The 20,568-nt window shown below is 44.2% G+C and overlaps 1 protein-coding gene across 1 annotated transcript in view; it reads left to right on the top strand.

Annotated features, from left to right (window-relative positions):
- Window positions 1-16,718: 16,718 nt before the first annotated feature.
- LOC142564604 (uncharacterized) overlaps window positions 16,719-20,568 on the top strand; it is a 43,976-nt gene continuing 40,126 nt past the window's right edge. Inside the window, exons 1-2 of the mRNA XM_075675665.1 lie at window positions 16,719-17,224; window positions 18,180-18,321. Of these exons, the coding sequence (XP_075531780.1) occupies window positions 17,157-17,224; window positions 18,180-18,321 (210 nt within the window). The 5' untranslated portion in view covers window positions 16,719-17,156. The remainder of the gene's footprint in view (window positions 17,225-18,179; window positions 18,322-20,568) is intronic.

The raw sequence follows: 20,568 nt of genomic DNA, 5'->3' as shown, positions 1-20,568 counted from the left end.
TTGACCACCAGGGGCTTCTTTAACGTGCCCCCAACGCACGGGGCACGGGCGTTTTTGCATTTCGCCCTCCATAGAAATACAGCCGTCTCGGCCTGGATTTTAGCCCGAAACCCCAGGCTTAGCATCGCAGCATGAAAGCCACTACGGTACCAGGGCGGATCGGGCGATCATCACGTGAATGCCTTGATTCCAGAGGGAGAGAGAAAAAAAAAAAGAAAATACTCATCTACCAGCGCTGACATATTCTGCTCTTGATCGTATTCGTAACTGCTACAGTACTCACTTTCACATATACGCCCCTGATTCTCTCGCACCTTCATCCTCTGCCATTGGTGTGGGGATTAACGTCACTGTGTTACTATTTCTACTACACTTAGCCACCAGACTTCAGCTACAACACTGAATTATCTGCACTGCGAGCAGCCTTTGTTGACAGTGTTCTAGAACAAGGTGTTCAATCATGGGTTGTCTTTAGCGACTCACGAGCGGCCCTGCAGTTGTCGAAATCGCAACGCCCACCAGAGCAGCTTCTCGACGACACCAGACACCTGTGTATAGAGCCTGCGAACTGCGTGACAGCGTTGTGTTTCAGTGATTGCCTGGACACTTCTTGGTCAGAGGGCCTGGTCAACTGAAATATCATTTTCGAGGAAACACGCTGCAACTCTGGCGTCTACTTCAGCGTTGCGTTCATAGCGTTCTTTGTGGTGCGACGCAAACCTTTAATACGGGCCCCTTTACAAAATTGATCTATTTTGCGAATTTAACATGCTGTCGAGGCCTGAGCAGGCAAGACCGAGCATGCTTTCACGGCATCAGGCTCAATGTGGCTTACGCAACCTACTTTAAATACAAGTTTCACTTATTATAGACTCGTCGATGTGTTCAATCTTACTGAGGACTTGCAGCACGTTTTATGTGACTGCAGTTCAAAACACGTGACCACATGAACGAGTGCTTGTGATGGAAACACGATGCTTTATGTCCTCAGGTATACAGCACAAATTTTGCAGCAGTCCAGAAACATGCGGCCCTAAATAAGATCTTGCAGTTAATTCGCAGTTAGTAATCCAGTGGCAATTTTCCAAATCCAGTGGATATATTATCGAAGGCCAGTGAACCAGATGCCGGATTCACAAGAGGGGCCATGGGGGCCCGGGCCTACACCCGAGGCATTAGCACTTTTTTGTGAGTGCGGGCCCAAATGGTGCACTACTTATCCACTTGACGCCACAAGGAGTGTTTTATATAAGGAGCACATATATATAAACGAGCCCGAATCATGCAGTTTCCTACTAAAATTACTAGAGAGAACTCCGGAACTGTGATCGTTAAGCATACACCATGGGAATGAGTGATGGTTAGTACGTGAATTTGTCTGATCTTTGTGTCTTCGAACGTTATTGAAGCTTTATTTACTACGTCTTGTCTGTCTTTATTGGCCTAAATTCCGAAGCAATCCTATTTTTCTAAACACGGAAGGCAGTAAGATTGCGCACATGCATAGCGGCCGTGGTAGCACAGCGGCTGTAATATAGCGCTGCGCTCCATGAGCACGATGTCGCGGGTTCGATCCCGACCGCGGCGACCGCATTTCTTTTTATTTATTTATTAGGCGCCTGCTTCGCCATTCAGGCATTACAGCAAGGAGGGTACAACTCATATAAACAAACACTCAGAATTGCATTCATAAAGCATGGAAGAAATCATCATTTGAACAAATACAGACAGTGTCAGGTGGTAGAGTATTCCAATCTTTTATTGTACGAACAAAGAAAGAGTAGCGGAAAGCGTCACTTTTAAAGGAATCTCACATATTTTTAATTTGCGTTCTCGTCTTTTAGAAACATATGTGGGCGGCTGAAAATACAATTCCCTAGCTATCCCCGTTTTAGAGTAGTATATGTTATGAAGAAATTTTAATCTGATATTTCGAGGACGGTGTTCAAGAAGATGCCAATTTAATGCTTTTTTTGCTTTCTGTCATGCTAAGCATCCTATCACAATTACCAAGGACAAACCGAACTGCCCTGTTCTGCACTTTTTCTAGTTTATCTACAAGTTTTGTAGTATATGGATCCCAGCAAACACACGCATACTCCAGTGTACTGCGGACATGTGTGAAATACAGTTGCTCCCTAAGTTTCTGTGGCAAACTACTGAAGTTACGTTTCAAAAAGCCTAATGCTCCGACAGCCTTATTCCTAACATGAGTAACATGTCTGTTCCACCTTACATCAGCAGAAAAAATACACCTAAGTATTTATATTCTGACACTTGTTCAAGAGTAGCATTATTTATAGTGTACTAATTGCTGTCGTATGAGCGCTTTCTTGTAAAGGTGACGTGGACACCCTTTTTCACATTCAGCGACATTTTCCATTTTTCACACCATGTGGCAATCAAATCCAAGTCATGTTGTAGTGCTTGTTGGCCAGATTCGTTGTTGATGATCCTGTATATACTATACAGTCATCTGCAAACATTCTAAATGATGATGTAATGCCCGAAGTGATGTCATTAATGAACAACAAAAATAAAAGTGGACTTAAAACTGATTCCTGGGGTACCCCAGAAGTCGCAGGTACATATTCAGAGGAGCATCCGTTGAGAACCACTGACATCTGTCTTGAGCGAAGATACTCAGCAATCCATGCGATAACTTAGTCATCCAAATTGTAACGTCGAAGTTTAGCGATCAGTAGACTATGCGTAACCACGTCAAAAGCTTTTTTGAAATCCAGAAATATACAATCGACAATTTGTTTCTTGTCGACTGCTGAGGCTAGCTCATGAGTGGATGCAACCAATTGTGTCGTACACGAAAAACCCTGCCGAAACCCATGCTGACTACGATGAAGAAGGTTATTGTTATCAAGATGAGACATGATGCAGCTATAAATCACATGTTCCATAACCTTACATACAATGCTAGTTAAGGATACTGGTCTGTAATTCTCAACTCTGTTCCTCTGTCTAGTCTTATGAATTGGCACCACTCGCGCTAGTTTCCAATCACCAGGAACACCGCTGTTATGGGGGCGGAATGCAAGAACGCTCGTGTACCGGTGCATTGCCGGAATGTTGAAGAACCCCAGGTGGTCAAAATAATCTGGAGTTGCCCACTACGGCGTCTCTCATAATCGAATAGTGGGTTTCGCACGTAAGACCCCAGAATTCATAAATATTCTTTGGCACACAAGCAGAATTAATGCGCATTGTTGCATTTATGACGCAATATTTTGTGGAAATGATCAATCAGCAAAGTTTCAAAGCTGTTTGAAGCCAGAAGGAAGAAGTTCCATGATGAATCCATGTACTAACCATCTTTCCAATGCTGGCTGAACCGCCATGCTTGCAGCTCTCATGCACAATAACACCACACACTAAAGAAATTTGCACCCTTAAGGATATTCTCTTGTGTCTATAGCTCCCCCACTTACACCCACAGAAAAGTACCTTGACACCGTATTGAATATTCAGTATAAAATGCCAAACATTTTTTATCTAGACTGCGTGTTTGGGCTTGAGAAGAAAAAAATAATTTTTTTAGATAAAGATTTCATTCATTTGGAAGACGAGAAACATTTCGTTTTGTAATACAGTATACTGTCTGCAAGCAGACGACAAACGAGGGAAGTAAACTTCCGGGGAGCTCACCGCTTGCCGATTGGCTGCTCTCTCCGCCCCGTTCTCAGAAATTTTGCTTACTGTCACTTTGTGACGTTGCAGCAACCGAACAGAACGCGTATCGAACAAAGATCTCCGATCGCGCCACCTAAATCTAAGTACACGGGTGTTTTCGCATTTCGCCCCCATCGAAAAACCCGTGCGTAGGACTTGACCTTGTATGCTCTCCAAAGCGCTAAAGTTCGTCTTGCACGTATTTGACAACACTGGTAGACTGTAACATAGGAGTCCGAGAAACAGTACCCTGAACAGCTGCATCATAGAATGGACTGGTGTACCCCAGTATTTGCCGCAGAGAAATTTGAAGACCTGAGCAATGGCAACTAACTTATTCTTCAGATAGACGCAGTGAGCCCTCCACGAGAGGTTGCGGTCAATGATAACACACAGAAAGCGATGCATCTTAACATAGGATACAGCTTAACCATTGATTGAAACAGGATACAAGGACATTTGTTTGCGCGTAAAGCCAACCAATGCGCACTTTTCAGTAGACACAGTGAGGCCTTGTTCTCGCGGATAAGACGCCGTCATGGCTGCCGCCCCCTGAAGCCTGGCTCGTACCTGAGGGCGAGTCACTGCAGAGGCCCAGATGCAAATGCCGTCAGCGTATATTGAGACATGAACTGTCCACGGTAAGTACTCCGCTAGTCCTACCAGGACGAGCTGGAACAATATGGGGCTCAACACTCCACCCTGCGGTGCACGACGGCAGATGTAATGTTCGGAAGTCGCCAAGACCGTCTTCGGTCTGTAAGAAAAGGCACCTGTCAATCGAATAGTTCCGAATCCATTTATACATCCGGCCACCAACTCCCACAGCCTCAAGTGAGTTCAGTATGGCCTCATGGGTGACGTCGTATGCTCCTTTTATGTCTTGAAAAAGTGCTACTGATAGGCCCTTGAGCCTTTTTTTATTTTGGACCCAGGTTACGATGTCAATGACGTTGTCGATGGACGAGCGACCTCGACGAAAACCCGTCATGACGTCCGGATAGATGTTCAATCGCTCTAGGTACCCTTCCAAGCGAGCAAGAATCATTCTTTCCATCACTTTGCCGACGCAGCTCGAAAGCGCAATCGGACGATATGATGATAGATCAAGCAGAGATTTTCCAAGTTTCAGAATGAGTATCAAGCGGCTCGATCGATTCCCATAGTTAGGAACGGCGCCGTTCTGCCAAGACTCATTGTAGTAGCTGAGCAGCTCACCACGTGAGTCATGTCCAAGGTGGCATAGGGCAGCATACGTGATGCCATCAGATCCTGGTGACGAAGAACACCTGCAGATCGCCAACGCAGCGTCGAGCTCTTCGAGTGAAAATAGCACGTTCATATCTCTGGTACACGTGCCTCAGGGATGTCATTCAGTGCTGCGTCAGTAATGATGGTCACGGACCCAGCAACTCATGCACAGAACTCTTCAGCCACTTGAAGTTCCGAGCAGAGTTGGTAGAGGGCCAGAGCAGCAGAGGGCTTCCTTTGAGGAGCACATGAGCGAAGACCCCGGACAGTTCTCCGTATGTACGGGAGCGATTTTCTGGGATCAAGTGATTGACAGAAAGTTGTCCATCGCTTGTCTTCCAGTTTATCTGTACGACGCTGGGCTTTCTTTTGTATGCGTCGGGAAGCCCTCAGATCCAAGACGTATTTCGTGCGCCGATACATTCTCTCCGCCTGTCGGCGTGCCGCATGCAGCCCCTCCAGTTCAATGTCCAAGACTATTCGCCTTGCTGACCTTGTAAGCAAGCTGATGGATGTTTTCAATGTCTCTGCGATTGCATCGTCGATAGTGTGTGAAATGCCTTCCCGACATGCGTCATCCATATCCTTCTTAAACTTTGACCAATCAATTGTACGCAAGTCAGTAGAGGAGTCACGAGTCAAGTAACGAACGGCACGCGCGTTATCGGCATGACAGAGCATTCTCGACAGGAAAGTAGCCAGCGCAGCGTTTTAAAGAAAGGAAACGCAAGTAAGGCAGATGACGATTATTGTTGCGCGGCAAATATAAACCCGAAATGGCGTAACTGTTTGTAGAGTGTACCAATATAAATTACCGCCCTGGAGAAAATTGAACTTGTTCATATAAATACTTCGGCTGGACCATTTTTTGGCTGAAATGAGTTGCTGAGGAAATTATAGGTTCTGCGTTTCGCTCCAACGTGCGTGTCTAACAAAGGTTATGCATTCATATAGGTAAAAACATATCAAATGGTACATCGTCACAATGTTGGCCCCAGGTGTTGCAGGAAAAACAGACAAAAGACGCTCCCAAGAAACTAAACGGATAAGAGTCATGTAATAAAAACGTAAGCTGTATCTCGGCTGGTGTCAACAGGGTAAAATTCTTTCAGCCCTTCCGTTATGTACTCCTGTGTCTTTTGATCATGGACACAGTTTCTGATATTCTCTTTGAATTATACACCAGTGCTTGGGGAACGCCAATATACGCATGCCTAACGGCAATTCTGCATTTACTAATGATATTCAGGGCAAATAACATGAGGTGGAAAGGCGTGCAATCATCTGTTTCAACAGACAAAAAGCGGGTTCCCTGAGGCTGGAGGGGGAATTATATTTTAATCGTATGGCTGGAGCACATCCCAAAGGAAAACAGCATCCCAGCATTCAAAGAGGAGAAGGAGGAAAAACTTTATTTGCTCTAATTGGTTAGAAATCAGCGGTGGCAGATGTGGTCGGCCGTCATCCCGGTCTTCTTCCCCATCTGCGCAGGGTCGACGCCCCTATTCCAGGGCACCACTGAGGGTGGCTACTCGGCGAGCGTGCCTTACTAGTCCATGCTGGACTTTCGGGTCGCTGCTGGAGAGCACCCTCTCGCACTGCTCCGCACTCGGGTCTTTTATTTGAAAGAATTGATGATTGTGAACGCACCCCCATGTTATGTGATATAAGGTGGGCTTGGCGCCGCACCAGGGGCAAATGTCTCTATACTGGGTGGGAAACATCTTGCTTAGTGTGTTTAGATTTGGGTATGTTCCTGTTTGCAGCCTCCTTCAAGAGGTTGCTTCATGCTGATTTAGGCTGTTGTGTGGTGGAGGGTATTTGATTTGGACCCCCTTATAGTAATTCAGAATGTCAGAATAGCTTGGGTTGACTGGTATGGGCTCCTCAGGGTCGGTGCTTGTGGCCGCTCGGTTTGTGTGCTCTCGAGCTGCCTTGTCCGCCCTTAGGTTCCCTTCTATTCCAGCGTGTCCCGGTAACCAGAAAATTGTATGCCTAACTTTGTTGTTAGCCCTGCAGGAGCGGAGGATGTGAAGCGCTCTGCATACTATTCTGCCGTTCATGTAATTCAGACATTCAAAGAACATTGGCTCAAGTGCTCAATCGTCTCAACTTTCTTGCATGTGAAACAATGTACACGCCATGGTACGAAAAATAATTTGTCTGCCAGCCATGGCTTGACAGGTAGTTCCCGTATATGCAAGCTAAAAAAAGAGTTTTAATTCCGGCTGAAACAGCTTCTTGACTATTTTAAGGACATGTTTTTCGGGCCTAATACATTGAATTACATGCTGTGCCTTATTGCGGTTCGAGGTGGCGTTTGGGCCAGGAATCCACCTATCCCATCGACGAGTACGTCCGGAAAGTAGGAATGAAGGAAAAAGGGTTTATTTCACGTTATTTACACTGGCTCCAGATACGGAAGTCCACTTCATGTAGGAGCATATTAAACGTCTGAGTTCACATCAGGACACGTCAGCCGACACTGCACCAAGGGTCTCCGCTTTTTAATACCATCGTCTTCCCTAGGTGACTAGACTAGGGAATCTGACGACTGTATCGCGGTCAATCATAATCACCGAATCAGCCGCAATATCCCGCCCATGATATAGCACTGTTCCGCCGCACTCCGCCTCCGATGTTGTACCTTCACCGGTGCATATTTAGCAAGCGCGTAGTAAACCTGGGGATCCGAGGTCGAAGCCGTCCCCACGGTAGCATTCGACATTGGCCCTTTTCATCGTTAGTTCAGGTTGTCAGGTGCTAGTAGAGGGGTCCTTTGTTGACCCGTCAACTGTCGGCGTCAGCGCGGCGTTCACTTCTGGATAGGCGCCGATGAATGGGATGTGGTTGCGTCGTGGTAAACATCTAATTAATGCCCTTGGCCGTGTTGAGACGTAACAGCCTGGAGTGCGCGGTCACACCGATAGGTGCTATAGATTGGCTGACGAAGCCAGTGTGAAAATCTGAAAGGCGGAATAGGAAAGAGGAGGAAGAAATACTCGTGTCTTCCCACTTCACGAACGTGGAACGCCACCTGCATCACGAATTATTATTATCTATTTCTTATTGACATGATATAAAGACACGTTGGCGCACAAATGCGGCAACGGCTACTCCTTGGCTCTTAGATACGTGGTGCATACAAAATACAGTTGCAACATAAAACATATAACGACATACAGCACATTTTGAACGAAGTTACGTTGTCGCATACAAGCACAATAAAATTAACAGTGACTTAATTATCCTTGCGTGATTTGAATGCGAAAGCATTTTGACTTCTCTAATTAATTGCTTACATCCATGATACATGACGTCATACAAATTGTCACGTGTCCTTCACAACTCTACATTAATCCACCTTGCTAGTTTGTACCAATGTTAATCCACCTTAATCCACTTTAATTCACCTTAATCTACCTTGCTATAATTTGTACCCACCTCAATCAACTTTAATCCACCATGATATAATTTTCACCCACCTCAATGTGTTTTAGTCCACCTTAGTCCACCTTAGTCCACCTTAATCCACCTTGCTATAATTTGCACCAACCCTGATCCACCTTAATCAACTTTAATCTACCTTTATCCGCTTTATTTCACCTTCATTCACCTTTACTTCACCTTAATTCACCGTACTCTAACATCGCAGACTGATGGCTGCGACGCGACGTGTGCAGTGGCGCACGCACTAGGCGCACCTTTAGTCAGCCAGGACCGTGGAGATGCCGCGCCGTCGGGGAAGCGTGCTCGCACCCCGGAGGCCCGGTTTCGATTCCCACCATTTTTCCTTTGTTTTCCAAAGCCATTGATTTACTTTGTTTACAGCAACCTCCCTGAGAAATTTGACATCCGAGCATTCTTTACGTGTTTTTACTCTTCGCGCCGTCGGCCATATTTTCGCAGCCATCGTTTGATCACAGCGGATTTTCTACCTCATGGGAGATGTAATGTTTTCGCATTAATAACAAGTCGCGATTACAAAGACATACGTAAAACGATAATGCGAACAATGGTGTCAGATAACAAATAAACATTCAATCCACGATACTAACCCCAATAATATCACATATACACATTGACAAGAAAAATAAATAAAAATCCACTTGAGAGAGAGAGAGAGAAATACCTTTTATTTATGTAGCCAGCAGATTAGTGAGGGGGGGGGGGGGCAACCCCGCCTAGATGGCGGCCAGAAGCCCTTGAGCTCCAGCGGCATCCTCGGCCTGCTGGACGGCCAAAAGTTGGTCTTCGGGGCCGAGCTGAGCACACGGTCTCCCACTGCTTCGGATCCTTAATTTTTCGGCCTTCTCGGGGGGCCCGAGGGCAGGCCCAGATAATGTGATACAGGTGCGCCCTTTCTTGACATAATTTACATTTGGCCGAATATTGTTCTGGACGATAATAAGTCACCGGATTTGGATACGTATTGATTTGAAGGAGGCGCCATGCCACCGCCTGCTGCTTATTAAGTGATGGGTGTGCGGAATGAAAACGCACACTCCCCAATATGTAATGGTTAGTTATCTCCTTGTAGCCAGCCATCCGCTCCCCTGTCAGCCCCAGCCACGGCGCCCCGGTGGCTCGGCTTGTGAGTCTTCGAGCCACGGTGTCAACCGCCTCGTTGCCGGGGAGGGAGAACCATTTTTTTCCCCGTGCGTTAATAACGGCCAGTAACGCCGCTGTCTTCCAGAAATGTCCTGTATGTTATTAAAGCGTACTTTCGCATTTCTCTTGTTGGCCACGGCCCAAATAATTTCTTCAAGCTGAGAAGTATACGGTCTACAGCCATTAATGATTATTTAAGTCGTCGTCTTGGTGTGCGGGCATTCTAGAGAAGTTGATATTCGTCATCATCAACAAAGCCACAGTCACAGTGAGGAATTTCAGCGCGACCAATTTTGCGCAAGAAGTGTTTTGTGGGCAGTGCCCAGGCCGTAAGCGATGACTAAGGGTTTCCATGTTTATATTTAAAGGTCATAGAATGTTAAACTCAGTAAGCGGATCATTATAAAATAGATAGGAGTAATTTTGGCCCAACCCCGTCTTTCTGCATATTTTGAGTAATGCTGCTTTTAAGATATAGCGTAGTTCGCTTCCTGAAAGTGAGAGGGAAATGCAATGTGCTTGTTGTTCTGCTGCATCGACTGCTATATGTTGCCTGGAACATTGCAATGTCCCGGTATCCACTGAAGTGCCATTTCGTGGTGCGCTTGGTTTGCCTTTCTGGGCTCTTTGACTGTCATAAATTGTAATAGCATTATATGTTTTGATTTTCGCGCTGCAAAGCGATGTGAGTGCCGCCTGGGAATGGCTGAAAACTACCCACTTTTGCGCCTCTCTTACGGAACTCATAAATTTCATCGCACATAGGATAGCGAATAACTCAGCCGTTGTTGACGATGTTGCACAAGATAACCTAAATTATTTTTGTTTTTGAAGTGTGATATAACAAATGCTAAAGTTGAAGAATGTGCTAAACTGGAGTCATCCGCATAAATATGTATGTATCCTGCATACCGCATGAATATTTGATATAGTGTCTGCCAACTCTATTTTGGGAGCGTAATGCACCCCGGTAGGTATTTTAGGGGCGCTATAACGTAAAGCTATTCGAAATTTTTCTATTCCAATTCTGCAATCAGCCCTCCACGATTGGTCAAACATTTTTTAACCCCCCTCCCCCTTCGCCTGTCTGTCACGCGACGTCACGACAACCGCGATAGCTCCCATTTGTATGACCCGTACACACTGATAATGCATCATTGTACCGAACAAAAAAAAAGTTATTTCTGATTCGACACATTTTAGCCATTAACCCTCGGCTATTGGTCAAAACTTTTCGGGCTGCACCCACTTCACCTGCCTGTCACGCGACGTCACAAAACCGCGAGAACTCGCCGCGCGAAAGTGACGTGTCCGCGATAAAGATGCATTAATAGGCCGAACAAAACTGAAATTTTGTCTGAATAGCCGCAGGCTGCCCCATTCCGAAAGGAATAAAAGATGGCTGCCCCCGATCACTCAGGCGCTGGCAACTCGCACCTGTCGTAGAGCATGGGTTTATTTGAGTACAATAAACGTTCTTGCGTGCCCGTGTAAGGTTTTCAAGCAATTTCGGCACGTTTTACGACCTCGCTCTGCCAACTCTACTTTACTGAGGATCCGTTTTAGCGGCATTCTTAGCCTTCCGTTGCATCCGCCGCGATTTTCGGCCAGCCACCTAAAGCCAAGCAAAGGAAAGCGGACCAATCGCTGACGCCGGCACCACTCTTTTCATCCGGCTATCAATTTTCACTGCACTGGCTCGGCCCCATCAAATCCCTCTCCACTTGAGCGTGCTCCTTCCCTCCTGTCAGCCAATTAGATAAGGCAAGCCGCAGACTGTAGGCAATGTTATTGGTTTTTAAAGCAAACAAAAGTGACCGCCTGTAAACGAGGAGGGCGCGTGATTGCTCTGTTCAGACAACCCTGCGGGTCACCGCCCGATCCTTGCGTCGGCGGTTACGCAAATTTAGCGTCAGGAAATTGGAATAAGAACATATTGGAATAGTTTTACGTTATAGGGCCCTAGGTCTGATTTCCAAAACTCCTATTTCGGAAGGATGTAAAGATGGTTTTGTCCCTTTTCAATATGTTTAAAGCCAATGGCTGGTTTTCATGCTGGGTTGGAAGCCGAAAAAAAAAAAAAGAAACATGTTTCTGAAGTTCTCAGAGCTTGAAACGGTTATTGGCGAACCTCTGCAATACGAAAGCAGCTAGAATTGGTGCGTGAAAATCCAAGGCATATTCGTATACCTCTCGCAGTCTTTGGAGCCGCTCTTCCGAACGGCAGGAGATTAGTCCGAGCGCGCCTACGAATGTTTGCTGTGACCGATACTGCATGAAACCGTGCGATACTTACTGTGTTTCATAAGGTGCCGCTACCGATGCCACTACAGAAAAAAAAAAAGGAACATGCACCTGGACAGTTATGATTGGCTGATGCGCTATGATTGGATTACTCTTAAACGAAGCCAGTGCTAAAGAGCGAATCAGGGTATAGGAAATACAAGGAAGAAAAAAATCTGTGTCGTTCCATTTCACCACCGGAGACTTCATGCACGGGAAGCGGTATAGGATGAAATCCGTAGCCTATACTGGGCAATGGTTCGCTTAAACAAGCGCTTAAAAAAGCGCAATCCGCTGGGAAAGAACTTTGTGCAGCTTTTTGCTGGCGTGAAAAGTTGGAGTGCCAGAGCACCCTTGAACTCTTTGAGGTCGATCCTTCGCCCATAACACCCTTTTAGCACCTAGAAATAATGCAGTTCCCTCTACTTATGTTTGTAGAAAGCTCTATGGTTGAAACTGCAGTATTCCGGTATGTGTAACGAAGCTCGCCGAGGCTGTAGTCTTCTCGTTCGCTTCAAACACCGAATATCTTCTTCTAGTCTCTCTCTCTCTCTCTCTCTCTCTCTCTCATGTTTGTTCCGCTTGCGGAGTGTCCTCTGGGCTCGCTTTTCTGTTTCAAGGCTGCGTTTGCATAGCTATCTGCCTACAAAAGAGCGCAACGTTGTTTCTATCGTTGGACACCATGTGAATCCACTAGACAGTGATGGGTTCACGGCAGCTATAGCGTGACACTTAGTATATGTTTCGTGTACGTTTTATCACGTTTCTTTTCGAATGAGTTATTTCCTCCTCTTTCTCCTTGGTGATGCGTAAAGGCTGTTAGGACCCGTCCACCACAACAATTCAACACACCAGTTCATCACAGCACATCTGTTTATGTCGGGGTTAAAACACTGCTATAATGAAGCAGGAAAATTACGACTGAGGGCCTTAAATACGCACATCACTGGCGTACGCTGTCGGCGTTGCTAACTGAAAGTTTTTGAAATTCGGCCAATATTTTGATATATATATATATATATATATATATATATATATATATATATATATATATATATATATATATATATATATATATATTAAGTGCTACCCATTGAGTTACTCTGGTGCATTGCAGTGAAATTCGACAGAAGGCCGAAGGTGCAATATCCCAAATTCCTGGGTATAAATTGCAAATTTTGCATATACTCTACACCTAACCTTTTACATGCAATCCCTCCAAGGAGTGATTACAGTGGTTGGGTGACCTCAGCAGGGATGGGCTCAAACGTTGAGGCCACGTAGTATATGTGCACAAATCACCCGATTCTCAGCTATGTTAACCTCTCGCTTTTTGCTGCGGGTGAGGTGGAGGTGTTGACCGGCATAGAGATCTTGCTATGCTGTAGTGACTGAAAAACAGGAAGCATGGTCAAGGGACTGAGTTTTAGCAGAAATTTAGCGACGCAAACAAAAATAGGTGATATACATATGTCCTTCCATTGCTAAGTGTACACGAGATTAACTTGCAGACTATGAACTCGCTCTAGGAGTGATACACAGCGTTAAAAACGACAATCGAGTTATTTATTTACCTCTTTCTGACTTATTAATAATATGATTTCATTTAGAAAAGGAATACGCGAGACTTAGAGGTTATCTTTCGAAAGTTATCTTTCGGAAAGACGTCAGTTTGTGTCGATGAATGAAATGGTATCTGAAAGAAAGCAAATAATCTCAGGAGTACCGCAGGGTAGCATTCTCGGGCCTTTGATTTTTAATTTATATATAAACGACATAGTCCATATATCTTCAGAAGTTAAATTTATAATTTATGCTGACGACACTAGCATATTTGTTTCGTCTTCATCAGATGCCGAACTTTTTCATAAAGGTAATGCCATTTTAGAGGAACTAAGCACGTGGGCAGATAATAACCAATTAAAGATAAATGCAAAGAAAACAAAGGCTGTGATGTTTCATTCTATAGGCAGGAAGGTTTCAGTAGTACGTAACCTAATTTATCGCTGCTCAGAGATAGAGCTAGTTAGGTCTATTAAAGTACTTGGTGTGCATTTTTCAGAATCACTGCAGTGGGATGAGCATATCAATGCGATATTACAAAAGTTAGGTGCAATAACGGGAATTCTGAACAGAAACCGCTACTTAATTCCGAAGTCAATAAAATTCTTAATCTACAACGCCCTCTTCGCTTCCTATCTAAACTATTGTCATTTGGTCTGGGGGACTACAACACAATCGAATTTCTCGCGGCTATCAGTCATGCAAAAAAGAATTTTGAGAATAATTGAGAATGTGCCACTCCGGCATTCTACTGTGGAGCTCTTCAAAAAATTTAAAATAATTAGAGTACAAGACACATATGAGCATAAATTGTTGCGTGAATATCGCCTTAACTATGATTGTCATAATTCTATCTTCATGGGTTTGGTGAATCTCCATTTGAAGGAAGCATCATATGCCACTAGAACAACAGAAATATGAAATGTTCCATATTGTCACACTGGCTATGGTCGGCAAATGCTCCAAAACAAACTTCCACGTCTACTAAATGAGTTTAATAAAAAACAAATCGATATTCGCGAAGCAACATTATCTGACTTGTACACATTCTTTCTAGCCTAACATTGACCACTAGAGCTGTTTACGATTGCTATTTAATTATAGTGTTTCAATGTCACTATTACTAACCGTACATTGTTATGAAATGTGCTGTCATTCGATCCTGAGGTGAAGTAAAGTATGTTAACGCATGTTGCCCTACGTAGGACAGTAACTAATGTGTTTAATTTTATGGTTTTGTCAAGGTTTTTGGCAATGTTGTGCTTAATATGATGGTTTTGCAAAAGTGTACGACCATGTGAACAGGACGTGTGTGCCTCTGCTGTTGTCTTTGCCAGCGTGGGGGCGGACTCCCTCAAGCCATCCTTGAATGGCTTTTCCCTTCGCCTCCCATCACATGTATATGCGATAAACCAATAAAGAATCAATCAATCAATCATCAATCAATCAATCAAATCATTGGTAAAAACCGAAGCTTGGGTAGGACGCACATAGTCGATCTTGTAGACCCTGTCTGAATAGCATGAGGACTGTAAAAATACGCATATATTCAATTTCAATTCATTTTTCTCTTTGCCATTGATTACCAGCCCGAATTATATCATTACAGCAGATAGGCGACGCCAAGGTGTGGCTTGGAGTGACGGACGGCCAGCTATAAAATTCTTGCGTGCTATTCCAGTCTCAGCGAGCGGAATATCACCATATGCACTGACGGTGGACCCTTTGTGTAGAATTTAAGGAAATAAACATGGTGACTTCATGCGCCCGCATGGAGCATCCTGAAGCGGGAAGTCCCAATGTGAACAATATGTATATAATGCACCTCACGACGCCCGACGGCCAGGGTGCCTACGTTGTGCCACGGTTTGCCCCAACTAAAAAGAAAGGGTTTTGGACAATCTTGGACATTTAGTTTTGATGCACATTAAATCGATCTCCTAGCGTTCACCGATTCTGCAATAAATGCATCACGCGAAGCTATATATATATATATATATATATATATATATATATATATATATATATATATATATATATATATATATATATATATATGACAAGGAAATCTTATAAGATTCCCTTGTCATGTGGCAAAGTGTATGTAGGGCAGTCAGGCCGCTGTGTTAACGAGCGCCTTAGAGAACATGAGCGATCCATACCAACAGGCAGAGGTTCCCATTTGGCTCAGCATTGTAAAGCATGTAAGTGCAAACCCATGTTTCGTGATACCACGATTTTGAAAAAGAGCCGTGACACCACCGCCCGAGAGCTATCGGAAGCATTTTTCATTCAGTCATTGGGGTCACAGTGCATTAGTGTGCCTTCCTTAACGTTGTACAGCGCTGAATTTGGTTTTTTGGATTCTGTCGCATGAGTGCGCTCTTGGGATCGGATGTTGGTGGCTCCATCGCATGGTGCTCACTGCGCATGTTCCTCTGGTTTGAGCGGTCTATAAAGGAGTGACGCAATAAAATGATGTCAGTTGAGAGTAGCGCCTTGTCCTGGTCGTCTATCTTGTGTCTGTCGTTTTGCGCTAAACAAAGTATTCATGGATTCGCACCAACTAGCCCGCCAACGCATTGTGTACTATTAAAGTACTTGGTGAACCTTTCCTGAACCTTTCCTTACGTTTTGGTTTTTCCAATCGTCTGCCTGGGTGCGCAGGCAGATATTGTCGCTTATTTTTTCACCATCATTAGAAAGCACACGCTCTAAACTACGCGTTTCCTTGATAATTTGTTGTGCTTTCTCGTTGCCTCCCCGTTACGGAAAATGTGATGTCGTCCATGTACTACAGGGCCTCGATCTTGTTAAACTACATCATCTTGTCGGCGCGGAAGGTAACACAGTATGATGACATGGAGTCAATAGAACCGGAGGAAAATTTTGTTGTGTTTAACGGCCCAATTTTTACCTTGTCTGTCATCAACGGCCGGGCGCAAAGACAATCACTCTTTGGGCGTAATTGCATTTCGTACTCGCATCCAGCAGGCAAGTAATAGCGTATCGCACAAAAGCAGCTCTGTGGCTCGGCCCGGCAGCATAGAAACAAAAGAATAAAGCGGTATTTTTCAAAGGATCTACTTTTTTTTTCGCTATGCATATCGATCTTGTTGCCGGAAGCAAGCTTGTATATGCGCTTCCTTGCAAGCACGCTTTCTTTAATGCAGTGCAGTCTGTGCATCCTGTGATGTTGCCACATGTCATTTTGAAGAACCAGCCTTGTGTCTAGGGAAAAATGCGTGCCGGCTTTGGGGAAGAGCTTTTACGCGGGCCACCGCTTAGAAAAACAGGTCTGGTAGGTCTGGCAACCACGCCCTCGCTTGGGAAGGCAACGCCACAGCGGCGTCCAAAATGTCGATATTTCTTTTACCTCGAAAACCCTTCAGAACAAAGAACACTCATTTATAACTAGGTCCAGTCCAGGGTATTGTGTTACTGTTGTAGAGACGAACTTGTATCTACCCTGGGGAAAGCGTAGCGTTCTGAAGCCACTCATTTATCGCGGCAAAAGCGCGAACGCGATCCCCAAGGCGCGAAATCCAGAGGGCGCTAGCACAAATAAACTGTGGCACATGGGTAAAGTCGGTCCTCTTTTAATGCAAATGATCTACATTTTTCGGCGCCTTTCGGTGGTCTGATTGTTTTATGCTGTAGGTGAACAACTGCTGCAAACAAAGTAGTTAACAGTTGATCGGTTGCCCTTCAGTCTGAGTTATTAATTCCGTTTTATAGTGGCAGTTCAGTGGTCATCCGTTGCGATGTCGGAGCCCAAAATATCTCCGAGTGATCCGCTGAAGCTTTGGTACAGCATAAAGGGCGATGTCAGGTGAGTGTGTGGTGGTTTCTTTGGCTTTTTTTTGGCAGTATTCATCGAATAAGCTTTGCTTTTCTGATGTTTTAAGAGTTAGTTTTACTTTTCGTAAATGGCTGTCTTGGGTAGAAAAAAAAACAACGAAAAATATGGCAGGCTAAACTGGGTTCTGGCTTTTTTAGATGATTTTGCAAGGTTTTATTGCCAGTCTACTGATTTGGCGCAGGAAGAAAGCCCTCGAGTATTGTTTTATGTAATGTATGTTGTCTCAGATGTTATTCGCAGTGTCGTAAAATGTGAACGCTGCTGGATGTTCGCTTCTTGTAACATCCAGCGTCCTTAGAACCGACTACTACGTATGCTTAGTTTATTAAATCACTGAGAAAAAAAAAGTTATTTAGTGGCTGGTGTGCAGATTACTTTTGGGAAGGGATATGTCTGGAGAGGTGCCGGAGTGGACTGCATATTGAAAGCAAATTCTGTAAGACTTAGCGCCGAACTGCAGTGATGTATGGTTCGTTTATGTTGTGACGCCAATATTTAAGTTACTGGTATTGTGGAAACAAAATGCGAACAATTCACAGGCGTGCTAGTATCGAAAGGTGATTAGGTGCGTCACTGTGCACCTCATTTTTTCTTGATGGTTACTGCGGAGTTTTAGGGTCTGCAGTGAGCAAAAGACTCTTTAGTTTGACTGGTGGGCGTATTTTGGTTCGCAGTACTTTCAGTATGCAACCTTTGTTTCTTTGAGCTTTATGTCTGCAGTGTAATGCATTATACTTGCGTGTATTGTGCATGTCGCCCATTTTAATAACGACCGGTACTAGCGATTATGTATTTCCATGTGTGTTACTGTTATGTTCCGACTCAGTTAGCCTTTGATTTTGCAAGCCACTACATACACTTACTTCAGACTATTGAACTGGTGGCTCTATTTCCTCATTATTATTATAATTTTTTTTTGTTTCAGGACAGCAAAGAGTGTTGCCTTGGAGTCACTGACACTGCAGTCTGTCGACCATTCTGTTTATGTCATGTTGCAGATGAACTGCGACTTCATCAAAAAGTTCGAGTTTCTGAACATTTCAGAAATAATAGTCACAAATCTGCGAGTAAGTGATGTATTTCACTGGGGTCATGTCGTGGTACTAGTGCATTGTAGCGTGACAGGGTGACCAGATGAACTCGGGCCACCAATTGCAAAGCTCCGTCAAAACAGGCCCTCATGAGTGGCATGGATTGCCCTGAGATAGCTCAAAACAAGCATAGCATTTTACCAAAGTGGTTTATTTTAAATAAGAGGTTGTTTAATTAAGGACGTACATTTGTGTATTTGTATGCATGATTGAGGTGACGGCTGGTTAGTGGTACTTCAGAAAAGTGGTGAAAAACCAGTCGTCGTTACAGATTGCAGCAATGCTTATGTTAAGCAATGATTCCGAGAGATTTTGGTTCCTCCTGTTCTTTCCAATGGGAAGTGGATGCATCAGTCTAGGTTACCTGAAAACTTTGGTATGTGAAACAACTCACAAATTCATGAATATGGGTTAAATTAGAGTTTTTTGTATTGGAATTGCTCCCCCCCCCCATTTTCAACAAATCCCCAAAACCAGTATAAGTGACTGAAGAATTCTGCAAGCAACTCTTCTCATTCGTTAGTAAGGCTTCCGTGTGGGAGCTTAGATGTGAGCCTTACTAAATCTTATGTAGTTGGTGTCTTATTTATTTCATCATGTTCCATCCCAACCCGACAGGATCATGTCACCCTCTCGATTTCAACTGTGCAAAGTAAACCCTAATCTGCTTGTGATGTGAGGAACTGGTCACCTGGTCACGTAGGTAATTGAGAACTGTAGGGATCACATAGCGTATTGAGAAAGTCCACAGTTGTCTCGACGTAAAGTCAGAAGGGACATTGAATATGCAAGTGAGAAATAAGTACAATTAAAAAGGAAAAGGGGGGGTGTGAAGCTTTGCTTTTGAAAACTGCTTTTGTGAATTTCAAACTGCAGCAAATCATGTTTCAAATAGGTTGTTTTGTGTTGCCATTTTGTGTTAGCAAAATTATTGGCACGTGTTTTTGGCTTTTATGTCATACGAAGCTTTATCAGCAATTCTGGTTTGTGGTGACCAGGGGCATCACATTTGGGGCTTCCTTATACTATAACTATTTGATATTGTTGCTACTTGGTTGCATTTAGGTCTTTAATTTGCATGAATACCAGAGCATTTGTTCCAAAGCATAGACATTTGTGCTGAGCATAGGGAATTTGTGCCCAACCATGGGCACGAATGCTAGATTTTGCAGTATGCAATGAGCAAGTGTGTCTGCTATATGCAGGAGCTCATGTCGCACTGTTGCATTAAGGGAATAGTCCGGTGATATTGTTGATTTTATTTAGTACATTCTGCTTGCCAATTAAGGTCCAAGCATGAGAGTAAACATGATGTGTGTATCGTGCTTGCGCATGTGAAAAACACAACTGTGATTTTTTTAGGCTATTTTAGTCTTGTAAAGCTTCTTATTTAGTTTTTGTTTCATGTGTACGTAACCTGCCCTAGATATTCTGATGAGCGGCGGCCATTGTAACACGACAGCACATTCGAAGCTGTCTGCTGTGTGCATTTGCTGCATGTTTTGCTCTGTGTTGGCACACAAACATGTTTCAGTAAATCTTTTTGCTCATGCTAATGCTTTAATAATGAAGCATCTGGTAGTAGAAGCCCCTTCTGAGCAAGAGCTACCAGGTGTGCATAGTTTGGAAGGCGTTTATCTCGTTTGGAGACTTGTTTGACTTCAGGCATTGTTTTTATTTACTGTTTTTCCATTTGACACTATATCCTAGCTGTGTGTGCGATGAGGGCAATAGGCACTGCATGCTTCTATAGGCCCTCAGTGCCATGTCTTTCAACAAAAGAGAGAGCTGTGGGAGCTCTTTGGAGTCATAAAGCAATGACAGCTCTGATTTATGCCGTTTGGACCACTTTAGGAACTTTGGCCTTGACGATGATAAAGAGGATTAAACTGGCACGTTTTGTCCTTGGTATTCTAGCTTTCACCTTTCTCCATGTCGAGAGTGAGCAACGTTGAGCGATGGCATGCCAGCCAACGCGGGCAGAAACGTCATTGTGAAGTTCTTGCATGTCCAGCTTTTGACTTTTTGCTTGCCTCTTGGCTCTGCATCAACACCAAATGATACTGAGTGACTCTATGCCAGAAGACGACGGTAGCAATACTGAATGTGGGTTGGCCTTTATGTTTAAACAACTGCATAAATGACCGCAAAGGGGTCATTTCAAGTGCACATGCTGTGCATTTCGGCCTGGGGATGAGCGGTTATGCTGCCTGCAAATCTCGT

The sequence above is a fragment of the Dermacentor variabilis genome, chromosome 1 (genome assembly GCF_050947875.1).
Source record: "Dermacentor variabilis isolate Ectoservices chromosome 1, ASM5094787v1, whole genome shotgun sequence".
NCBI classification, from domain to species: Eukaryota; Metazoa; Arthropoda; class Arachnida; order Ixodida; family Ixodidae; genus Dermacentor; species Dermacentor variabilis.
Note: the sequence above shows the minus strand (reverse complement) of the source record. Positions and strands in the feature narration are given on the sequence as shown.